This window comes from Bombus huntii, chromosome 5 (genome assembly GCF_024542735.1).
Source record: "Bombus huntii isolate Logan2020A chromosome 5, iyBomHunt1.1, whole genome shotgun sequence".
Taxonomy (NCBI): domain Eukaryota; kingdom Metazoa; phylum Arthropoda; class Insecta; order Hymenoptera; family Apidae; genus Bombus; species Bombus huntii.
In genome coordinates this window covers 11,864,773-11,889,200 of record NC_066242.1, presented here as the reverse complement: position 1 = coordinate 11,889,200, position 24,428 = coordinate 11,864,773, and the positions used below count along the sequence as shown (strand labels likewise).

General features: G+C 34.7%; 1 protein-coding gene across 2 annotated transcripts in view; it reads right to left on the bottom strand.

Moving 5' to 3' along the window:
* LOC126865645 (uncharacterized) overlaps positions 1-24,428 on the bottom strand; it is a 173,316-nt gene that overhangs the window by 103,023 nt on the left and 45,865 nt on the right. For both annotated transcript variants that reach the window (XM_050618423.1, XM_050618422.1), the window contains one exon: positions 620-762. In XM_050618423.1, the coding sequence (XP_050474380.1) occupies positions 620-762 (143 nt within the window). The remainder of the gene's footprint in view (positions 1-619; positions 763-24,428) is intronic.

Here is a 24,428-nt window from a genome sequence, read left to right as displayed (position 1 = left end):
GGTGAAATCTCTTAATTAGCAGAAAATTAATATTTGAGGTAAGAGACGGTAGATGTTAAAACGCATTACCGTGAATATTTTCTTGAATTCAAAGTTTAATTCAAAGCTTCTATGTAAATTCAAATTGTTTGATTTCCCGAAAAATTAAAATACGCACCACGTAAATATTGTTTTTCAACGTATCTACAATTCCAGATAGAAAATTATTATCTTCTACTTGAAAGAAAAAAAAAAAGAAGAAATTTGCATGACAACATTTTATTTCTGGATTTCAATGTTTTACTGATGGTGGAAAAATTATTTGTCTGTAAAAATTACAAAATCATACGATCAAATTTTACGTAGGTTTAATCACAATGCTTCGTACAAAAACTTTTTATGAAAATTATAAATCTGCATGATAAAATCTTATTATATACTTTAAAGAAAAAACTTAAAAATTCTTTCTTTCAAGAATGGAAATTAGTTGATAAAACTCGATAGCAATTTTTCCTCAGATGAAACTTGCACTGTTCCGGGGAAAAGTGGGCCAGACATACCGTAGATTTAACGATGAAAAAATTGGATTGAGGGATGAAACTGACGCACCGTACGGAATAAAAAATCGAACTCAAATTACCTTGGGTGCTTCTTGCTACGACCAACTCAACCAGACCACGTGCCTTCTGAAGAATCGAGATTGCCTGTTCATGAGAGATGTTCGAGTCTAGTGGTTGTCCATCTATCGCCAATATCTGATCTCCCTCTACCAGTCGGCCATCACTGGAACAGAGCAGTTCAAGGTTTAATGAGAGAAATCGTCTGAATTGCTCGATCAATTTCAAGCTGTCAAAAAATGCTCCCATATTATACTTTTATATTAAAAGCACGAGCTTTGTCATTTCTTTTTAATTCTTTTAAGGTTTACCTTGTATCTTTCAAACATTTCTTGATCAACTATCAAATCATTTTTAATAGAAATGAAAGAACATGTACAAAAATAAGGGATTCTTTAAGGGAAAAAAGAAATTACAATGTCTAGAAGAGTTTGAGCGCCAAAGTGACGAGAATTAACTGGTCTTCTTCAGTTGAAAAATTTATATTGTTATCTGAAGAAAATCAGATGTTACGTATTACTGTTCGATGCTTGTAATTACTATAATTGTCTTAATACGTGGAAATAAATAAAGCAAGCTACGTTAAACAATATGAAAAATATAATAGGAAGAATAATAATCTTTCTGCTTAAACGTAAATCTTTATAATTTTATGACTTGCTGACTCATAATGTTATTAACTTTAAAAAGTAATATTATAAAATAATACTATAAAAGACATATACAATTTATAATAACTTAATTATAAAATAATATATTTGTACGATTCGTACAGGTTACAACCTAACTGTAATTTGATAAATAATAATGAAGGAAATAAATTCCACAGGACGATAAGACAAAATCCAATAAAACGCATAATGGTTTATCGGAATATCGAAGATTTTATCAAACGAAGTTATTGCGATGCTTTCGAGGAATGCAAAGGAACCATATGTCGCATCAGAAGCGCTTAATATTACGCTCAGCGTCCGGTTTTCTACTAAACGGAATTTCATCGAACCGATTCGCTAATACATTCCCAGAGCCATTAGATTCTATTAACCGGACTAATTGAGATGGTCACGGTTAAACCTGCCGCATTTACATACCATTTCTCTGCAGCTGCGACGCAAATTGATTGTGATCATCGTTCGTTAAAACGCGTTCCGATTAAAAGCCAATTAGAACGTGAAGAATTGTACACTTCACGAGGAAATATTATTCAAAGCACGCAGAAACCTCATTAACGATTATAACAGATAAAAAGTGAGAATTTATTATTATATTTCACAAGTGTAATTAAAATCACCTAATATCGACATAATTCCTCAAAATTCAATGCAATTACAATCTTATATGAAATTTAACGTAAACTATAATTTTCTACATTACACATATCATGTTCTAAAGGGCAGAAATCTTAAACAATAGGTCTAAATCGTAACTACGTATTTTATAAAATACGTATAAGGGTTTACACGTTCGATCTTTCAAATCGAAATTATAATTCTAAACTACGAAGAATAAATCAAATGTCCCATTCAATTCCCAAGTCCCTATTCTTTCTAGGTCTAAAATTAATTAGTGTTACAAAACGAAAGATAACACCATTCCTGCGTAGATCACCTTTCCGCTTGAAACAGATGGATAAAACGAAGGACGACGTTGTAAAGAAAAGGAAAGGGGGAAAAAACGTTTAGATAACAGAATGTTTGAACAGTGAAGGATTCCGATAACAGTGATTCCACTGTGTCTCGTCTGTCACGCGGTCGGTCGCAATCTGTCACGAAATCTGAAGTTCAAAAGCGAAAATCAACATGACAAGACAGACCGTCAGGTGATCCCCGACAGTATACGAGCCGTAAGTTTTTTGGAACTAGTCCAGCTAGTATGGCGCTCTGTTCACGCAGGTGTGCCTCCGTTAACGATTTCCTCTACTTCGGAAATATTTTCAACAGATTCTCGTTCCAACTAATTCCCCGCTCCGATTGCCAGGATTTTAACCTTTTTTTTTTTTTGCAATGGATAAATAACTTTCTTATTAAATAATAGCGAATATAATAGAAATTATATCAAGAAATTAAACGTGATGGACACAAACAAAAGTAGAAAAATATTTAATCTTATCGCGGACGATTAATGAGACTCTTATTATAATATTCAATATACGAATCTTGTATTATCTATGGTTCCGAACGAACTAGATGGCGAGTCTTAAACCTTGTAATGATCTCGTAATGAATTTTTTAACCTACATTTTGGAATACTATTATAGTTACACAAATAGTAAGATGATAGACGTTGATCGACGTTTCATGTTTTCAGATGCTCATCGATACTATTTACTCTACGATACACGAAAGCTCACAATCGTCGTAACGATGGTTTGACGTGTAACGAATTTATAAAAATTGCACGCGCCTCAACAGTCGAAATAGTTGCGAAAAAAAAAAGATTCAAAGATATATATTCACGTTCAAGAACGACACGTTACGAAGCTTCTTCAGATTTTCCTATTCTTTGAATCCTTTTTTCCAATCCAAGTTTCTTCTGTACGTACTGTTCGTTCTCATAAGCTCACGTTGATGCCGTAGGATGGAAACGAGCTCATTAAACAAGAATAATGATCCCATTTGAGGAAAATCCAACGAAACGTCATTATCCACGTTCATCGATCCATCGATAAACGGGTCGAGAGTATTCTCTCGCAAGGGATAGAAGCTTCGCCCTGGTAAAGGGTATTTAGTGGGCCGGATGGCGGTTGCGTTACCTAATTTCCGGCAAAGCGAATTTCACTGGCTCTGCTAACGACACGGTGTGTCACGATCACGCTAACCCATGGCCTGAATTTTCATGGATCAAAGGAGCGCCGATCCGTGACACGATTCGCGCTGTGTTTCGGATTTCATGCCTGCCACACTCGCTTTGGGATGTTTCCCATGTACACCTGTTATATCGTTGAATCTCTCTTGTCAATTTCAGATTGCCAAGGAAAATTATGTTTAACCTTGCCATTGTGTTCTCCAGCCGTACCCTGTTGCTTTAACAAAGCGCCTGTTCCTGAAGGTTTGTTTCACCCAAGGGAATCTCTTTTGCCTTTGATAAAAATTGTCAAAGAATTTATCTTGCTATCGTGAGTGTACTGAAAATGAAATAACTCCGGTTTGAAAAGTATTAGAGGGGAATCTATGTTTCAATATTGTGTAAATTCTTGATAAAATTCTTATAGGATTTGCAAGATATTATTGAGAGAATTCTTGTAGCTTTGAGAAGCATTGTTGGAGGTGTCTTTTTGAATTTTAAAATAAGCACGTTTCACAATATTATGCCAAATAGTCGTCAAACATCTTGTCTTTAAAGTCTTTTCTAATATCGAGTCGCGTGTAAAATACGCTAGAAAATACTTCCAAATACCAAAATTATCGTATAACAGTAATTAAACATTCTTGTCTAATCAATATTTCCCCATTAATAGATAAGTGAGTTTACTGAATAGATACAGCCGAAAAAATATGTATCCTTTATTTTTATTTCTTAACAAATATTACTTTCGTCCCAAGAATCTCCTCTAAGATCGAATCAAACCACAAAATATCTCACCAGAGACTCAGCACTCAGTAGCATTTCCAACTACCAAGATTATCACATCGTAGTAATTAGTGTCGACGAAAATAAAAAAGATCGGTACCACGATATTTCAATTTCGTATCGCAAGTGCGGAGAGAGGCCTGACATTTGTTACTGTGAGAACCTTCCCTGTGACCTAAGAATAGTGCTCGCAATGCGGCGTACAGGAAGGAGAAGAGGAAAAAGTGATACGCTACCCTATGCTTCTTCGGCCGCGACTCGTAAATTATAAATGGCAAGAATATTGCGAGACAGGTTTCCTCGGCCATGGAGGGTGCTTTCAACAGTGTAGCATACAGAAACGACGAGTGAGCCCGCTGACAGAACACAACGTGGTTCCACCGATGGTAGCAGGAGGATCACGTTAGAATTTTAAGATCGCCGCCAAACATACCCTGTCAAGACTACAACACGTGTCAGCAAGTTTACGAAACGATCGAAACATCTGTTATATCTGAATATTTTCGACATGCACGTTGATTCTTGCTGTGTTGCACGATGCAGGAATCGAAAATGTTGAACAGCGTTGGTATACTGCAAGCAAATGTTCACCCTTAATTTCTTTTTTTAGATTTATACAAAGAATTTGTATTTTTATTGAGACAAACGCTCAAACGTTTGGATAATGCAAAACGAATAACGCGTAATATAATAGAGACGTTAAAAATAAATAAAGGAATATATTTTGAAGAACTTTCGAAACTTTTATATTATTTCTTAGAATTCTGTTTGATTTATAAATTTTCTCAACGATGTTTGAAATATAAAAAATTCCGAGAAATAAACACTAAATTTCTCCAATGAATAAATTAACTATTTAGATCGATTGAAAATTACAATAAATCGAACGGGATTATACCATATACCAATGTTCGATATGCCGATTTTGTTTTCTCTGTTAGCAATTTCCATAATTGCAATTGCACGTGAATTTTATGACAGCGTAAATATAACTCGTGCAAGTTTCAAAGAATAAATCAATAATTGTACATTTTGCTGTGGAATATCACTGTGGAAACCCAATTACGTTACGCTGACATCGATGAGAATTCAACGAGCTCCAACGACGTGATTGATTTAAACCAATCCCAATGTTTTTCGAGAGGTAACAATGCGTTCGATGATTAAACCTCGCCTTTCTTCTGCTCCCAGCAAAATTGATGATCAAGACGGAAGCCATCCCTGGCGAACAATTTGAACGAAAGTTTCATCGACTTTTTCTATCGATCTCATTATCTAAATCGATACAATCGGTTTCATGTTCTTATCAATATTTTTGTCTAATTATTGATATAAAAAGTTAGATATTCTTCGTATAAAAAATGTAGGAAAAGATAAAGAATACTACGACTAAATAAATATTCTGTAATTCCTGTAAAATATTAATTAAAATAAAATAACTATATATTCTACATGTGAAATAAATATAGAATAACTGTACAGAAAAATTGTTTTACTTATTAAGTATTATACGAAATATTATACTTTAAGTATACTCTGCCATATACATTCTGTGTATTTTTGCAGCTTCAAATCTGCCGTAAATACATAAAAATCCGCAGTCCAGTAATGATATGACTTTCGTTTAAAAAACAAGGAATTTTGTCTGCAAAGAAGCCGAATAGCCTTGAAATCAACAATGCTACTACCAGCAAGTAAAAATTTCACCGATCACGAGACCGTTTACCTTGAAACAGTTGCCCGCTGAGAAATTTCGTCCCGTCACGAACGACAATGGAAACATTTGGAATGGTCAAGTTAAATGGGCCACTCTATATAACCAGAACTTGTACCCCAAACTAGCCAACACTTCTATGGCAATTCAATTATGCATTCGTCGTGCTTCAAGCGAGATATCATCGCGAACAGACGGCACGAGACATGTGTAATCATTCATACGTTAACTAGTCAACGCTCTAACCTAATCCAAATATAACCATTGATTATTGACTATGAATTTGACACGCTGATACGTTACGCGTTTTGATTATGCTTATCGTAAAAAAACCTGAGAATTGTACTAAGCAACCTATGACCAAATGTTCCAGAGAAAGAATAAAAGGTATGAGTAACGAAATTTCGAAGTTGAAAACATAATTTTCCGACACTTATGTATGCATTTAATAAATAATATTTAATAAAATACTGTTATATAATGCTGTTGTGAATTCCCACGTAGCTTAGAATTCCTCTTCAGAAATAACTCACTCTTTTTTTTTTTTTTTGCTAGAATTCTTCTCTTCATACCACTGCAATGCTTTTTTCTTCTTTTTCTATTCTCTCGTGCTTTTTCTTTTTATTCTAATGGTATAGCATTCTTTCTTATGGTATCTATTGTTTGGTATTCTATTGATACTGCAAGTTGACTTTTCAATTTTTTTGTTACTCTTTTTGCTGCTAGAGTTCCTTTCCTAATACCATTACACATTTTTCTATCGCTCCTTTTGTTTTTCCCTTTTATTTTTCTCGTCATTCTCTCTATTGACAGAATTCCTTGTACAGTGCCATTTCGCTGCTGTTTTTTATTAGTAGAATTCCTTGCACAGTGCCATTGCGCTGCTTTTTTTCATTACTAGAATTCCTTCTCTAGTACCCAAATATCGTTGCTTTTTATTACTCTAGCTTCTTGTTCCTTAGAAGACGTTAGGTTTCTCTTGATGCTAGAATTCCCTCTGGAATCTGCTCCCAAGATAGAAATGCTTCCCGAATGTACACATTTTTCTACGTCTCAATCCCATCACGGGAAAGCACTGGAGGCTACTCAAGTGATAAATTATTTCCTCCACTGATTCATGATGGACACTGTCAACACTGCTTGTGTCAACCTTGAACTTGCAAAAATGTCACAGGTTATCGTCAAGGACAATTTTGAAGAAACTGAACATTTTAATAACTGTGGTCACAGAGGATAAAAGTCATTGACGAGTAAAAGATAGGGTAGTATGGAAGACCAATTTTTATGTTTACTGAAAATTTTTCTTTTTCAATGCAGAATCCTGTATTTTTACCCTTTTAAATCTTTTAATAAACTTTCAATAATTAATAATAATTTCGATACATAATGTCTTAAAGTTATTAAAATGAATTAATATAATTTAAAAATTACTATATTGAGATTAATCATTGTACAGTAATATGTATATTTTTTTGTATTAGGTTGTCCGAAAAGTTTCTTTCGTTTCATAAGGTAATAATAGGTGAACAACAATTTCTGTTTTATATTATTTTATTGAATTAGGTGTGATCCGTTTCGTTCTATTTCCATTATTATGTTCGTGCATAATTCAATAAACTAACATAAAACAAAAAACATTGTGCGTCTATTATTTCCTTATAAAACGAAAGAAACATTTCGGACAACCTAATATCATTAATGTAATAAGACGTAGAAAAATTAGGGGAAGAATGTCTACAAATTTCTATAATATCTAATCACGTGTGCGAATTTTGATTTCCATTCCAAATCTTCCTTCATCAGTGTAATCCATTTTAATTGAAAATTCTTTCAAATGAAATCCGATGTAAAAGGTTTGTGCAAACGTTTGCGATATCGATTTGCCAGAGCACACCTGATATTAGAGAACTTTTCCAATTTAAAGTGCTTCCATTCAAAAATTATCTGAAAACCCACTCTGTCTATAACAAAAAAAAAAAAAAAAAAAAAACGAAACAGAAAATTACGTACTCCAGCAAAATTATGTACTGCGTCGTCAGAAAGAAAATAACATTGTCACGAGAAAGTGACATAAAAACAAAACAAATTATTCCACAGAAATTCCAGGATGTATTCGTGACGCTCGTAATAAATCACACTATGCAAACTCCATAAATTTTCTTGACAACAATATTTTTCGAATCGTAAAGTTCCATTCTTAATACATTGAGTTTCGAGAGAATGAAATGCCATTTCTCTTACCAGTATAAGTAGCAAAACACGAATTATACTTTCCAGAGACAACGTGGCTCAATAGTCTGACAGGATGATCCATCAACGTCCATAATTCAATATGGCAACATAATGTGCCGCTTATAGTGATATCAAACCATGAATCGTCTGCCCTTAATCCTTCCAGAAGCGACACTGTTCCTTCGACGAATATCGTTTTTCCGATAAATCACCCTCGTGAACCTTGTTTCACATCCGGCCACCCTTTCTGATCCAAGTCTCTGAACAAGTTTGCAGAATAATATAATACGTACATAATACGCACATAAATGCGTATTTTGCTGTTGATGAAATATAGAATATTAAAAACCTTTGTCTTCCAATGAAGCGTATATCTTAATAAACATTTCCATTTCTATGGCATCAAATTTTTCTGCTTGCATAAAAGTATCAATAAATGATACGAAATCCAGTATAACTGCTTGAATCTAATTAATCGATATACAAATGTTGCAATAAATACAATAGTGTGAAATATCTTTTGTAGCTACGATAGCCTTAACAATTCCAGAGCTACGAAGCTTTAAATCATAGAATTCGAGAGCTTCAAAATTCCAAATGTTAGATTTTGAAAGCATCGAATCTCGGATTTAAGAATCTCAAGATTTCGAAATATGACGCTTCCACATTCGAGAGATTTGCAATTTTTAATCTTACAACCAGGAAGCTCTGAAATCCTTTACCTTAAAGTTCAAGTCCTTTGAACACCCAAATCTTGAATAAAATGTACAACTTTCACTGCCATATTATCAAATTTCTGTAATCGTAAGAAGGTGCTATTAGATGATACAAAATTTAATATACTCTGATATATTGTTCATCGTTGAATAAACAACACTTGGAAGGAATTCCGATGCGACTGATTATTTGTAATAGATCAACTACGATCATTCATCGAACCATCTGTAAATAAAATCACATAGCCTGAGTATGGCGTTTCAAATAATCCGAACGATGAACAATACTCCCGAACATCTTCAAATAGATACCTGCGCGCAAAAATCTATTGCGTCTAATATACAATCGCATCTTAACAATAAACCTCTATAAGCTATTTTCTGCGCATGACAAACTGAACTTGCAAGCTGTTTCTTTTAAAACAAAGCGTCAGAACAGAGGAAATCGTCGATAGAAGTCGTGTGTACAATTCAGCCAAGCATAAACACTTCACTGGCATGGATGCACGAGTGAGGATTGGCTATACATAGGTGAGAATTCGTTGATGCCAGTTCTCGTTTCTTGTCCCACGACTACAGATTAGAGTGTTTAAGTTGCTAAGCTCTACCACCGTGCTACACCGATTAAGGATCAACCACCTCTCGTAGTGAAATCTGGTAATTGGCATCCAGTTTTCCATAGATTGATCTTTACGTCGTTTAACATTTACGCTGTTTCGACATTATCTAATTAATCGTGAGAAACGATGTCGAGCTGAGAACTACTCTAACAGAGTTTCAACCTACACTCCAAAATTGCAAAATTTTAGGAGTCTTTTGCTGATTTAAATTGGACTGGCAACTCGTCGAGAAACGCCATAAGCTGTCGCAATAACGTCGTAAGATGTGTGCATCTTAGTTTTAATTAATTATAAAATAGATAAATACACTTACTTTTAATTTTGTAAAGATCTATGGAGTCGTTCTATGGGACGATGGGGGGATGGATGTTGCATAGTATTTTTCTTTTAAATTTCTGATGATCCATTTAAGCATTGTGCAGGTGATAAATGGTGATATATGTTGCGTAGTATACACTTGCTTTTAATTTTGTAAAGATCCATGTAACCGTTCTGGGAGATTGATGGCGCGTGGTGTATGCTCACTTTCAAGTTTTAGATTTAAGTATTAGTTTTAACCCTCGGTTTAGACAGCCAACATCGCGTGTGTCTTATGTAAATTGTTACTTAGTAAATTGTTACTATTATTACAATATACTTAGTAAATTGTCAGTAACGTGCTGGGTGCCGAGAGATAACGAGCGTCGTGGGATGCGTGTGTTTAGTTTTAATTAATCTTCAGATAAATACAGCGACTTCCAAAACTGTTGCAACACCCTTTGAAACCGAATAACTTTCCTAAAATTAGACCAAATTGTCTTGGGTCTTCTTTTTCTTTTTGAGAAGTCAGACAGATTATTTGACTAAATTACATATAAAACAAATGTTTGAAAAAATTGCAACAGGTCGAAATAGAGAAAAAAAATGTAAAAGTCATATTTTTCAATTTTTTTTTTCATCTGGCCTTGCAACGAAGATTTACAGAACACATTTTGAACATTTCTTTCTGTTATACAAATGTTGAATATTTTATTGACACTGGTGGATGCGGAAACAAGCTACGGACATCGAAATATGTAGATTTTAGATCGGAAGTCGTGAAAACGTAGCCAGTAAGTCTACGATTTAATGTACCTTAGGTTAGTATCTATCTAGTGTCTATCTTTAGCTTACCTTTATACCTTTAAGTTGGTTTTAGTTGTAAGACTAAGTTCATTTTAGGCCCCATTGTTGGACGTCAAGGGACAACGAGGAACTTATCTTTTGTTTCGAGTCTTAGTTTTAAACCTTAGTCTTAAGTCTTGAGTTTAGGTCTTAACCTTAAGTCGCGTCATTAGTTTTAAGCTTGAGTTTCTATATATTAGGTTGTCCCAGAAATTTCTTTCGTTTTATAAGGAAATAATAGATGCACGATATTTTTCACATTATTTTATTGAATTATGTATGATCATAATAATGGAGATAAAACAAAATGAATTATACATAATTCAATAAAATAATATTAGATAAAAAATGTTGTGCATCTATCACTTCCTTGTAAAATGAAAGAAACTTTTGGGACAACCGAGTATTTGTGAAGATCGATGTATTTGACCGATGTATTCGTTCACAAAAGCAAGTTTTTGGCGACGCTTTTGCTCTTTTCGTTGGCCTTTTGCTCTTTCCATTACGCGTAATTTGTCTGTTCGAGCTACCATTAAATTGTATTGTAAGTTTCTAAAGCAAAAGTACGTGAAAGTATAAAGTTACATACTTCGCTTCCGATTACAAAATAGTGTTCTCTGTTCTATTTGTAACTTCATACAAGACTTTAGTTCGAATTCAAATCGCTATATTGAATCGATAAGATCGCATGTGATAGAGAAATAGTAAATGAGTCAGATGACCTCCGAACGAAAATGCATTGAATGTCACATCTATTCTGTTCTTAATCAATGTTTAGATCTATGTTTTACATACAATAAATTATCTTCTACTTCCGCCAGTATGCAATGAACTAGATATATATTTAAGAAAAATTACTTCAAAGGTATACGAGTTTCTATTGTTCGATAAACTGAATAAAATATCTCAGTCGTAACTTAAAGAAACATTTCAAACGAAACCTTCCACGTTTCTTACTTCTGTTTCATTTCTTTTGCATTATTCCATTTCGCTTTAACGACGGATTTTAAATTACGCGCCAATTTAATGCAATGTTTATCTACGAAAACGAAGAATAGTAAAAGATGTTATTTCAAAGATAATAGACACATAGAGACTAAGTAAAAAGATTTAAAATACCATTTAAATGAAACTTTCAAAGTAGACTAGCCTCTTTACGGTTTCCACTTTACTCACCTTGCATTTCTTTTATTTTCTTTTCAAACTGCGCGCCAATTTAATTCACTATTTACGTTAAGAGAACAGACGATGTTAAAAAAAAAAGTTATCCAAAGGAAATGTGAGATTCTACGGTTCGACAGACTGAATAAAGATTGCCAGTTACCATTTTAACCTCTCAAATTAAATTACACTTTTATGTCTCTCTACTTCTTTATTTCCATTTCGAAATGCGCGCCAATTTAATTCTCTGCCACACGTTCGCTAAACGAATTAAAAACATTTATTTTCAACGTATTCGTGCTATCATTATTAAACGAACTGAATAGAAATCTCAATTCTTGTTTGTTATTTAGTTTGTTGATAAATGTGTCAGAGCATTATACTAACTTCCTTTCGTACGTTCTTCTTAACTAAAACGCTTCATTCCTTAAATATTCCGTACTACCGTGACTCGTTATGGCTTATATTACGTAAGTTATACACTTTAGCACAAAAATTGTCTGATGAATGAAACTGATCATTTCGATACAAGAGATGAAGCACCTGATCATTTATATTCGTCACTTTTGCTACAACAATGAAGAATATATACTATTTATATATTCAGCATCTGCACCAAAAACTTTTGGCTAAAGACCTGTAGAAAAATCAATCATGGAAAACTAGTTATATAGATTTGCAAATATTAACGCAAAGTAATATTGGATAAATAATACTTTGTTTCTAAACTAATGAACAGCGCACGATAGTTATCAAGGTGAAGCAATTTGTACTGGATTAGACGTAAAGTTGCACACGGTCGATATCGTTTAGAGGCGTGCTCAATTGGTTTACGTTGCCGGTTTGGAAATGATTAGTATGAAACTGATCACGGAAATAATTAATCCTGCCGCAGTACGATCTACCGCATTCCTGGAGCGCGGTTACGCGTGTGCGTCGACCTATCAAACCGAATTGATTCTGTTGCTATAGCCACTCGTTAATCGAGATCGATGAACTGTACCCCCTTAATGATCGTAATTTGACTCTATAGCTATATAGAGAATATCCACTTTTCTACAAATTTTACTCGGCCAATTTTTATCCATTGAATCGTATAATATTTTAAAAATGTATTTTCTTCTGAGAAAATTAAACGTGTAATTTTAATATTCCAAATAAAAATGGTGGGTCGTTTCAAAAGCACGCGGAAGAATCTCGTAATTCCATTTCTATTTGGTTCTTTTCGTGTTTGATTTTCATTATTACATAGTTGGAAAAGTAGAGTAGAAATAGAAAAGTGAAGTCAAAGGTCAGCTATTTAAAAATTTCTGGCTTCTGTGGCGATAAAAGAAATTATTGCTTTCTGTAAGCAACCAAAAGATATACTACGTGAGTGAACATTTTTAAACATTCAACGGCGTTTTAAACGAATTTAGAATAATTGTATATTCTATTTTTAGAGCGTCCTGCGGCATTTTATGCATTTATATGAAATTTAAAAATGCAAAGTGAACAGAATATATAGCATACAAAAATATAGGAAACATCCACAACAGAATACTAATTATAATTTTTTAACAAGTCGAGCTAGTCTCACGAAAACGTGAATTTGTATAAAAATTCTACTTACAGTCAACAATCGGTAAAATATATGTATCGGTAAATTTCAGCCTAAACCATCAGACGTTACTATAATATCATCCTAGCTGAAAATACCCTGGGAACAAAATCGTCCTAACGTCTCGCGAACGTGTTCTGTTCATACTGTTTCCGGCTGAATGAAAATCCTCTGTAACGCGGGTGCAGTTTCCTCCGTGAAAAGTCGTCGAGATTTTATCGTACAGCGACCGTGCCACCCAGGCGCAGAACGCTCGGCTCGCTTTACAGAAACATTGTGCACGTTGATGTAAGGAAAAAGGAGTTGCAACGTGCGAGCAAAGACGGATAGAAGGGAAGAAAAGAGGGGAATATTTAACAGGGTGAGCGTGGACGGGTGAAAGGCAGCGTACGTGAATGAATAAAGGGCAAGAGAAAGGAGATTTATTGCACGACGCCAAGTGCGGTACACCTTGTGTATGCTAAGGGCGGAATAATGAGCCACCAGTGAAATTATTCGGATGAATGGAGAGCCGAAAATTTGCCTGCAACATTGGAAACAGCGGATTGCAGAGTTTATATTGTGACATTGAGTGAGCGAATGAATGTGGAATATCCTGTTGCAAAAGGTCGGATGGAATTTTTAAATCTTTCGCGGTTTGAATCGCCGGCTGGCTCCCTCGTCTCCTAAATATAGCATAAATTCGTATATTGTTGGAAATACGAGGGTATAAAATTTTGTTGAACGTTTCTTTTATACTTTACGAGATATTTAGGTGAAATTCTGGTAATAGCGAAGGGTACGACGTGAAGAAAAATACCGAAGCCTTTGAATTTCTTTTTTTACAATGGCTATTTGAAACATTCGACATAATTTTGAAATTTCCTCGTGCTTATAGATCGTATTGACTTCGTAATTCAAAAGCCGCCTATTTTCGAGTACAACGCAACTTCAAACAATGTTGCAGGCCGATATCGTTCCCAATTCGACTTGCCATCGTGGTACCGTCCAAGATAGAACTTATAAACAGCCTTACGTAAATAGAACCCATTAATCTTCATTCCTGTATATTCCAAGAAGTGTCCAACGTGTACTTTGTAATCGCCATTAAGCTTTCGATGGAAGCGTATAAGAATAATATTCATTGAAAGCCACGAAAGAAGTAGCTAAATATAGCGAATATTGTCGAGTCTGGATATTATTTATATTCTTCAAATTTTATTCAGTTATTTTCGAAACTTAAATTAGATGATTAAAAAATCTTAATTTCTGAGGAAGTAAAGAATTTTAAATGCTAGAACTATAATAGAAATTTATAAAATACTAAGAGATAATATTTTTCACGTCAAAACTAGCAAAGAGATTTACCTGAATTGTATAAATTTTGTAAAATATTTTTTAAATTTAAAATTTGCTATTTTAAATTTGCTTAGAATTTGTTTAGAATTTATTTTGAGATTCTAATGTTTAGAGAAGCAACAAATTTGAATATTACAACCGTAACGAAATTTGATAAGAAAGCATAATGTTTCTTTTAGGAGAAGTTTCTCAGTGACGAAAGTCGATTTTAATCTTTTTGAAGAATATAACGCAGTTTCTTTGTTAGTGTTTAATTACCGGATCGAAGGACAAACTCAGGCTCGTTTAATGTAGGATGTAGACATCTTTTCTTTCTTTATCTCATTAATAATTCGCGATGGCAAGAAGCTGTTATTGTACGACGATAGAAAAACCTCGTCATATGGTTTCTAAAGATTATAAAAGGCCACGAAGATGTTCAAGTACACTGCAAATTTTAATCGTCATAATGTTTAATTGAGTGTATTTATTAAATAATTAAATTTTTTACAATTCCCTTATCATTCATAAAGACGGAGTAGAAAAGTTAATTTAATCCTGTAATCATACAATTCCTTTATAATTCGAGGGACGTTACAAACGATAAAATGATAAATTTATAAATGAAACTGAAATTCTCCTGAAACAAACCCATCGAATTAAAATATTTAATTGCCAGATACCTACGAAACTATCCCCAGAAACTATTCAACACACGTGTATAATTAACTAATTAACCTTTAAAATATCTCCGGTATAACGCGATCTAAAAATAGAATTCATACTTTCTCCAAAAAAAAGTCGTCAAATTAATATTCGCTATCTGACAAACCAAAAACACGACACAACGAAATTAGCTCTTAGAACCTCCGCTATTTCATGATGCAGAAATAGAATTCCTACTTTCTTCGAAAGATCTCGTCAAATTAATTTCCATTATCTGACAAATGAAAAACGCAACAAATTTAACCCTCAGAACCTCCCCTTCTATTTCGTAATCCAGAAATAAAATTCATACATTCTCATTACCTGACAAAAGGTTATATTTAATAATTATAAAACTACCAGCGAACAGGAGCTCGCGCCTGGCTCATCCTTTCGCTGTTCCAGCTGATACTGTTGCTTCCGGTCGCTATGACGGCATTCCCCCGAGATTGTTTGCCGATACAAGCCGCGGTCATCCATCATTCGTACCGAGGGCACGTTCCTCGCAATGTTTGTGCCCGATTCTGTGCATCGTCGATACACAGTCTGCCACAACTGTACCCCAAGCCGTGTCGAGTTCGAATCAATAACGAATCTCTCTTTCTCTCTCTCTCTTCACTCCCTGCCTTCTATACAGCCCCTCTATGCTAGTTTCTTCTTTTTCCTGCCCGTTATATATGCACACTCGTACAAGCCCGTTCTTACCTTGTTTTCTCCGTGACCGCGAGTTCAGCTGGTTCAAATGAGAAAAGAAAAAACGGAGAAGGAAACACGGTTGCTTATAGCATAGAAATTCGATCGTGGACGAATAAGAGTCATCGAGAGTGACTCAACGGGGGTGAAGAAAACAGACACGGAAACTGAGCAGGTAGAATGATAAATGATGTAAATGTCGGAAATGAAGTGTCTCAGTAGGAATAAAAATGAATTTATGCTTCGTTCTATGCTCGCGTTATTTATGTGCTTTCGGTGTTTGTTGCATTTGTAATGAGAATATATAGGGTGTAATAGAACGCGTGGGACCCACCTCGGCAGCTTACTGTACACCTTAAAAAGTATGAAAGTTAGTTCATAGAAACATATACTCTAATTGTCTTCGTTTGTGAGAATTTTGTTGAACAGAGTAACATTTGTTGAAAATGTGGAAATACTAAGGTTCAGAATAGAACAGGCTTTTCAACAAGTTCGGGAAATACCTGGAACCATTGGGAATGTACCGGATTCATGACAAGACGTTTATAGATTTACCTTAAAATATAAGGCGGTCATTTTGAACATCTTCTGTAAAGGTAATTAGATAATACAAAATCAAAATGGAAACTTCGTTACGTCTCATAAACGAAGACAGATGGGACGTACGTTTATAGGAGCCTCTTTTATGGTGTTTAGGTGTACAATCAACTCTCGAAGTGGGTCACACATGTTCTGTTGCACCCTGTATATATATAAGTGATAAATTTTTTTGCTCGTTGATTTTTCTCTAACTGATTGTTTACTGTAGCATTAGGCATTAAAAATTGAAATCAGGTGGAATTTTATAATTTCAGAAAAATACTGATTTACTTCCATTTGTTTATGATTTACGTCCTATTACATTTTCATAATTTTACGTAAATTCGTTCGATGATTTATCTGGATTGTCTCCAATCTATGTTAAAGCGTTAAATTGCGTGTCGTAAATGACAGTCCTACTCTTTTCGATCTCGCTGTTGACTAGGTCAGTAGGTCTGACGAGTAATCAATGCAATTAAATTTAGTATCGAAGAGATTAGGCTTGCACGAAGCAAGACCGTGAGCTTTTAAATGACAGATTCATACTGATCGTCATAAGAAAGCAAAGAACTCATAATTTCAACAATTTACTAATTGTAAATGCTTCATCCATTTCCTCTTTAATCTCTCGTCGTTAATATTGATTATAAAGAAAATAAAACGTTCTGTTTCAATAAAATCAATATTAATTAAAAAGTAAATTAAATCAGGTACAAATTCGTTTAGCAGTCTTTGTACTTTCAAACCATTTTGTTTCTACTCTTCGATCGTCATAACTTCGAAATTACGTCAACGCTTCAACATGCGCTAGATCACTACATCCACGCAAACCAAATTTAATTTCGTCTAATAATCAATGTTCAAATATGCAAATAAATTAGTAATTAATAACATGTAATTATTTTTATTTCTATATGTGCAATAACACAGAAAAATTCCTATAATATTAGTATTAGTGCAACAATAGTTACAAAGTAGTTGTTAATACTGCATAACATATTATAAATTAATAACTGTTTATAATTAACGCCTGTAACAAATTAATAACTATCTATATAAATATCTATTAATAACTAACAATAATATATAATTATTCTTACATTATAACAGTCCATAACTATTTCCACGATATTATAATCAAAATAACGTTAGCGAAAATTGATTTATACAAATGTCCATAAATCGCGATAAGTAATTTTTACATTATGACACAAAACACTAAAAAGAATAATTGCTATGTATTGTCTTGGTTTCTGAAAATTCTATTTATTTTGTAACTAGTTTCACTGGTACCGGCAGAAAATGTTCAGACACTCGCGTTTCTTAATTCTCGCTTCGTCACCGACCTACAGAGTGTCGAAAAAAGAAGGCTTCAAGAGTAAGAGAACGTAGAGTAGCCTATATACACCAGGTATTTTAAAAACGAGGGAAAAAATGCGCATTCAACGCAGGTAGAAAAATGAACGCTATCGTAGTCAGAAGAGGTTTTAAACTTTTCTCCCTCAAGAAGAGGTTTCGCGATTTGCTTTGTTCCACTCACAATGATGGCTATGGATATACACTAGACACTTATCAAGTATTAACCGAGCAATCTTTTTTCCCCGCAGAAAGAATAATTTTTGTTCGCCACATGGCGCGGTGAATGAAGAAATAAAGCGAAGTTATGGCACAGATATATCTGTGGAAGATGAAGCATACGTGAAAAATGATAGAGGAAATGTCTGTGATAAAGTAAAAAAGGACGATTCTTATAATTTTATGGGCAATACGAAGACCGAGAAATATGAAATAATAACGTAGAGGACAAAAGAAAAAGATTATACTCTACTATCATATTTTAAAATACAAGTAAATGTTTATCTATAAATATACCAAACTAAAGTATTAATCTTTGGCTAATTGTAAGAGAAAGGATCTCAGAAAAGTTCGATTCAGAAAGATGATATTGCAAACGCAAAAGAATGTGTTTCGATACTAAGGTGTCGTAAAGAATGTATTTGTGTTGGAACTAAAAAAAAGAAAAAATCAAACAAAATAGATCACGAAATCCAATTCGGTGTAGGATTGCAAAGGGTTAATGTTAATACATGACGGTCGACGTCGTTGGACACAATATCTAAGCGTTCAAAATGGAACCAGGCTTAAAGTATTTCTCTTCTCGGCCCTATTTCTACCTTCGTAAAATTGCCTGTATCAAACAGTGGCTCAGGGTACTGTAAATTTATCAGCACCGTGAAGAAGCAACAGTGGCTGCACCCTCGACTTTTCTCGCTCGTTGCTTTAATGCCCTGAAGCCAGCCTTACACCCCGTGAGAATTTTCGTTCGTTCCCCATCCCGAGACCCCGTGCTACAATTTTTCATCCTGAACGTGCAACGATTACGATAGAATACTACGTCTAAGGTATTTAAGCCCTTTAAATCTTTTTCAATGGGATTGAGCTAAACCAAGGGCGTGTCTAACAATATAAATAACATAACATTCTTAAAAGAGTACATGTTTGTTATATTTTAAAAACAACCACTAAAAGATAGCTTGCTATTATTTCAAATATTAAAAGACTCGCAAATATTATTTTCGTATATTTATTAATCTTTGAAAATCTCGTGAATGGTTTTCATTTTTCAACCACGAGATTCAGTCATTTTAAATTGCGACACTTTTGAAATAGTATTATATGTGCGATACGTGTAATTATTGAAAATTATAAGAGCTTCACGAATTCTTATAAAAATATCAAAATACGAAGATCATTAAAAATCAGTAAAGCGGAAAAAATCGAGTGAAGATCCATTTTTGCTAAAAAAAAAATAATTAAAAAGAAAAAGGAATTTGGATGAACCTGGTACTCAATTACAGATTTCTGCTTTATATTTAAAGACACTGACAAGCTTTACAAATCGACGAAACGCATCCATTCGTCCAGCTGAATATGAGAATCATGCACAAGATCCTATAACATTGCACAGCTTTGCATTATCTAGCGTTTCATTTCGTTATTCTTCTCTGTTACCGTACACATGTTTGCTATTTTATGGACGATCGAATAAACTAGTAGTAATACTTTATGTCTGCATCTGTTTCCAGAAGGTCCCGACGGAAGTCATCGTGAGGGTGGTCGAATAAACTAGATATATCACGTCTACTTCTCTCTTTAAACCTTAAAACACAGACCATTGCCAGCATGAGCAAGTAAACCAATATTTTCTGCTCATGCGTTTTGTAAATAGAGCCGAGCTCGAATTAACTCGTTACTTTGATGTTTAGAAACGTAACGAAGTTAATACACCTATTATTCTTTAAATATTCCGAGAAATTTCTATTTCTATTTTCATTCTGAAAATCAGGTTTAAAATTCACGATACTTCGGCGAAGCAATTAATATTTTATGTCTATTTCCTTATAAATAGAACGATATCTGAATCGGTTAGTCTCTTTGAAGTTTGTAAACGTAGAGAAGTTCTTGCAATTATTATTCTTTGAACATTCCAAGAAATTTATTTCTCGTTTTCATTCAGAAAATCTGGTCTAAAGTTCGTTAGAATTTTATTGTAACTTCGTGACCACGATTAAGTAAACCAATAATATTTTACATCTACTTCGTTTGTAAATACAATGAAATCTGTAGATTACGTAGCCTGCTTGACGTTTAAAAACTATCATTATTCTTTGAAGATTCAAACGAATTTAGTTTCCCGAAGAATATCATTTTCTGATCGAAGAAAAAGGAAGAAAAACACGTAGGAATAAATTGTAACGCGACTTGGAAACGTTGCGATGATTATTAATGGACGATGAACGACAGGAAACGTTATATTTCATCCGCATCTGCCCATCGATCCGTAAATCGTTTCTGTAAGATTGATCTGCCATCAAATTATCCTTTCCATATAGTTGGTTGCAGCGTCGCGTCGTAAATCGAGTCACTCATCGAGATATTTCAACTGGTTTCTCGCGATCTTCGATCGCAGCAGCCTGACAAACGTCGAATCGCGCCTTCCACGATCCACTCTCATAATTCTACGGTCTGTTTCGCGTCAACGAATTCACGACGAGTTTCGTGAACCGTGTGATGCATTAGGAATCGCTTTCAGAAGAATACAGGCGAGAATCGTCTACTATTCACCCGATCACTTAGACTTAGATCGTAGATCGTCAGTTTCTTCCTTATTAATTCGATATCGATTGTTAGATTGCGAATTTTCACACAATACATATAACATACAAAAATATACGAAATGTTCAGAATGGAGTATTTATTACAATATCTGATGGACGAAACTGATGACAAATGGATGAATCTAATGACAAATAAGATTTATTTTTAACCGACAGTTTCGCGACGAATAGAACAATTTTTCTAGCAGCTAATGTTATTCAGACCACGTCAAATATTCAAATATCATAATACAGAATATGTATGTAGACACCTTTAGTCTGCAGAATTGAAAAGTCAAAATTCCAACTAAACTTTCCTATAAATTTAATCTGGTTTTACCTTTTAAAAAAACCTGAAAAATTCACTATACCAAAAACACAACTCTGACTGTATCTATGTATAAACAATACTTACAAAAAGAAACAGAAAGATTTCAAGGAAAATAAAGAAGGCAAATAGCAAAAAAATTAATTGTCCAAAAATATTGGCGGACTTGTACCGTTACAAAATTCGTAGATTATAAGAGATTAAGGAGATTAAAAATATTCCTGTTGGAATGCAAGCTTCAAACTTTAAATGGTGAAAAACGTTCGAGGTGAAACTGGCTAAGGGATTATTAATCGAAAGACCACGCTTAACGAGAAGAGAAAAAGGCAGCTTAACGAGAGATAAACTCGTTAAAGGTGGCGCATTAGTACGCTGATTTCCCGCGAGTACGCTAATTGTGCAGGACAGTCCGAGAGGAAACGAGCAGAAGAGCGTAGGCTGTGTTGAAGATAGTGCAGGAGTATCGCTAACTCTGCACAAGTTTGATTAAATAATGTAATTCCACAAGTGGAGTCCCAAGGGCGAGATACGAAAAGTTGCCAGATTAAACGTTTCAACGTGGCGTTGATATATTATTCAACTTCAATTGGCCTCGTTAAAAATACATCTGTAGAAAGCAATTACGGATGAAAAGCTGCCTGCTGAGATGCTCCAGTGAGTCGAATTTTTGTCACAGGACTATATACGCGATGGTTAATTTGAAGTCTTTCCCGAACACACTCGAACTTCGTCTGAATTTACTTTGCACTTTCGTGCTTCTATTTCTACTCGTAATTATGGTGAAACCTTGTATTTGTAAGACGGGCTATTTTACTTAATTAGTCTACGTATTAATCGATCTGTGTATGGTACTTTGGTTACAGTTGTATTCGATCAAGAATTAGCCGATTCAATTACGTTTTGTTATTTAGCAAAATTGTTGGATTTTGAAGAACTTTCATTTTCATCAGATTGATCGTATTTCCCACATTTCCAGCATTCCATCTACATTCCACCTTAGCCCCCGCATTAGGCGATATTACCAATAAAACACGAACGACGTTAGGAGAAGTTAACCACACGTGCGGAATAGGCGCATTGCAAACAAAATTGCCACGTAATCGGCGACTTGACGTGCAGTTCGCCGTCTCTCGCCAAGTTTCAACCGGATTTTAAACACGTAAATTCCTTTTAAACGGACGCACACAACTTTCAAATTACGCTTCTCCGGCAACTTTCCCGTGATTTAGCGGCATGCACAGCAACGACACCGCAATTCTGGGTCAAGAATCCGCCGTATAAATTTGTATCGGCCTGGTTGCATGCTTCACCGAGGATGTAACCCTTCGCTGCAAATTCAATCTTATCGTGCACGAAATCCCACTGCATATTTTTCTCCCTCTCCCCCTCTCTCTTTCTCTCTCTCTCTCTCTCTTTATTTCTCTCCCTATCTCTCTCTTTGCCAACGTCCGTTTCGTTAAAACGCTGCCGCTTCGTTCAGCGCGCAGTTTCAAGCACTTTCACGACGAAAGCACAACGTTTCGCAAACAGCGGGTCTTCGTCCTTCCTACACTCGTCCGTTGCAATTCATTGGAGAACTTCTCGATTCGCTTCAAGTTTCCAAGCGAGTCGATGTTTTAATAAAAATATTGTAAAAATGCTGGAGGAAAGTTGACGTTTTGTATCTATTTGCTGAGAATATGATGAATGAATTATTTGAGCTTTGAGTTCAATTGGATGGAACACTGTGCTCTGCAAGTTATCCAATATTCTTCTTCTTCTTCTTCTTCTTCTTCTGCTCCCATTCTTTAACGTCGCATCGACAATGTCATTAACAGTCAGTCATTAGATGGTTCTGCTTGTGTTTAAATCTCGTCTCGTATGTTCGTTGATTCGAAAAATTTCAGAAGGTTTCCTCTACTTTCTACGGAACTAAATATTTCCTCGAATTCCTTGGGCATTTTGGATCTGTTGCGTGGTTCATCTCACTTTGTGCATTCTAGAACTACGTTCTCTGCCGTGAGTGGTAGATCACACGGTTCGTACCACGGAGCAGCTTCTCTTTGCAACAGGAAAGAGGATTTCACACGGGTAAGATGTTACTATATAAAACCGATAGCACGTTTAGATCTCATATCTCGCTCTTAAGCGTTGATTTGCTACTAAACTATCGAATAAAGACAAGAACACAGTGTAACAGCTCCTCTACGTTCAATACGTTACATTTTCTGCTGTACGGGGTAGATTGTAGTACAATTGCGAACATATTTCTTCGAATAAATGCAGCATTACTTGTTATTATAATTTATCGCTTTCCAGGAATGTTAAAAAACATTTCCGTCAATTATTTTTGACGTACAATAGAAGTGTCAACTTTTGTCTACAATACAGCGCTCGAATTTCGGAATTTCATCCATTCGTTACAAAGTTCAGATCGTTTCAAGTTAACGTTTGCCAGTTAACGATAACAATCTCTCGCTTTCCTCACTTCATACTTCAACCGCGTGTTTTACAATTTTCCCATCATATCGCCGGTAATAAATTCTGTTTTTATAATCTCTCGGAATCTACAGAACGACGTCCTATGAATATCTCCGGTGCCATAGCAACGCAAAAATTCGTCATTTTCTACCATTCTCTTTTGTTCGTTAATCTCGTGTGTCCAATTAGCAGTCTGAACGGCTTGACACGATCTCTTCCATTGTAAGATAGTTTGTACTGTCGACACGACATTTTTGACGCATTATATGTTTTCGTTATATGTGTTCATACAGGGTGTCCCCCACATACACGTGGAAGCAATTAAAAAATTTCACGTAAACTTAAGCCCTGTTCTACTTTGTTTTCCAGTTGTAACGAACTTCTTTAACACACTGTACCTGCTTAGCTTCACAAGCTCGAAGCAACTTCATAAGCTCGAAGATGTTTCACCATTGACTGTCTCATGCTCTTCGTTTTAGCCTCTTTCAATTTTTTCGCGAAATATTTCAACACGAGGATGGACAAATCGTTTGAACGTAAAATTTGCTACGTTTCGAAAACAAATTTAAATAGGACGCACGTTTGTACGAACTTTCTTCATGGGTTTGTTTGCAGTTGCTCGATGCGACACTCTGTATATTATTTAGTCAAACTTCGAACGAGATAATGTTATTTATCTGACATTGTTTGCTTGAACATACATATTCGTGGAATACGAAATTTTTACACAACAAATTCGTATGATATAGGATCATTCTAACTTGACGTGGAACTCAGAAATTATTCCGACGTAACTTGTAATCGTTCACGTATAATAAATCGAGGACAAAGGGAGAA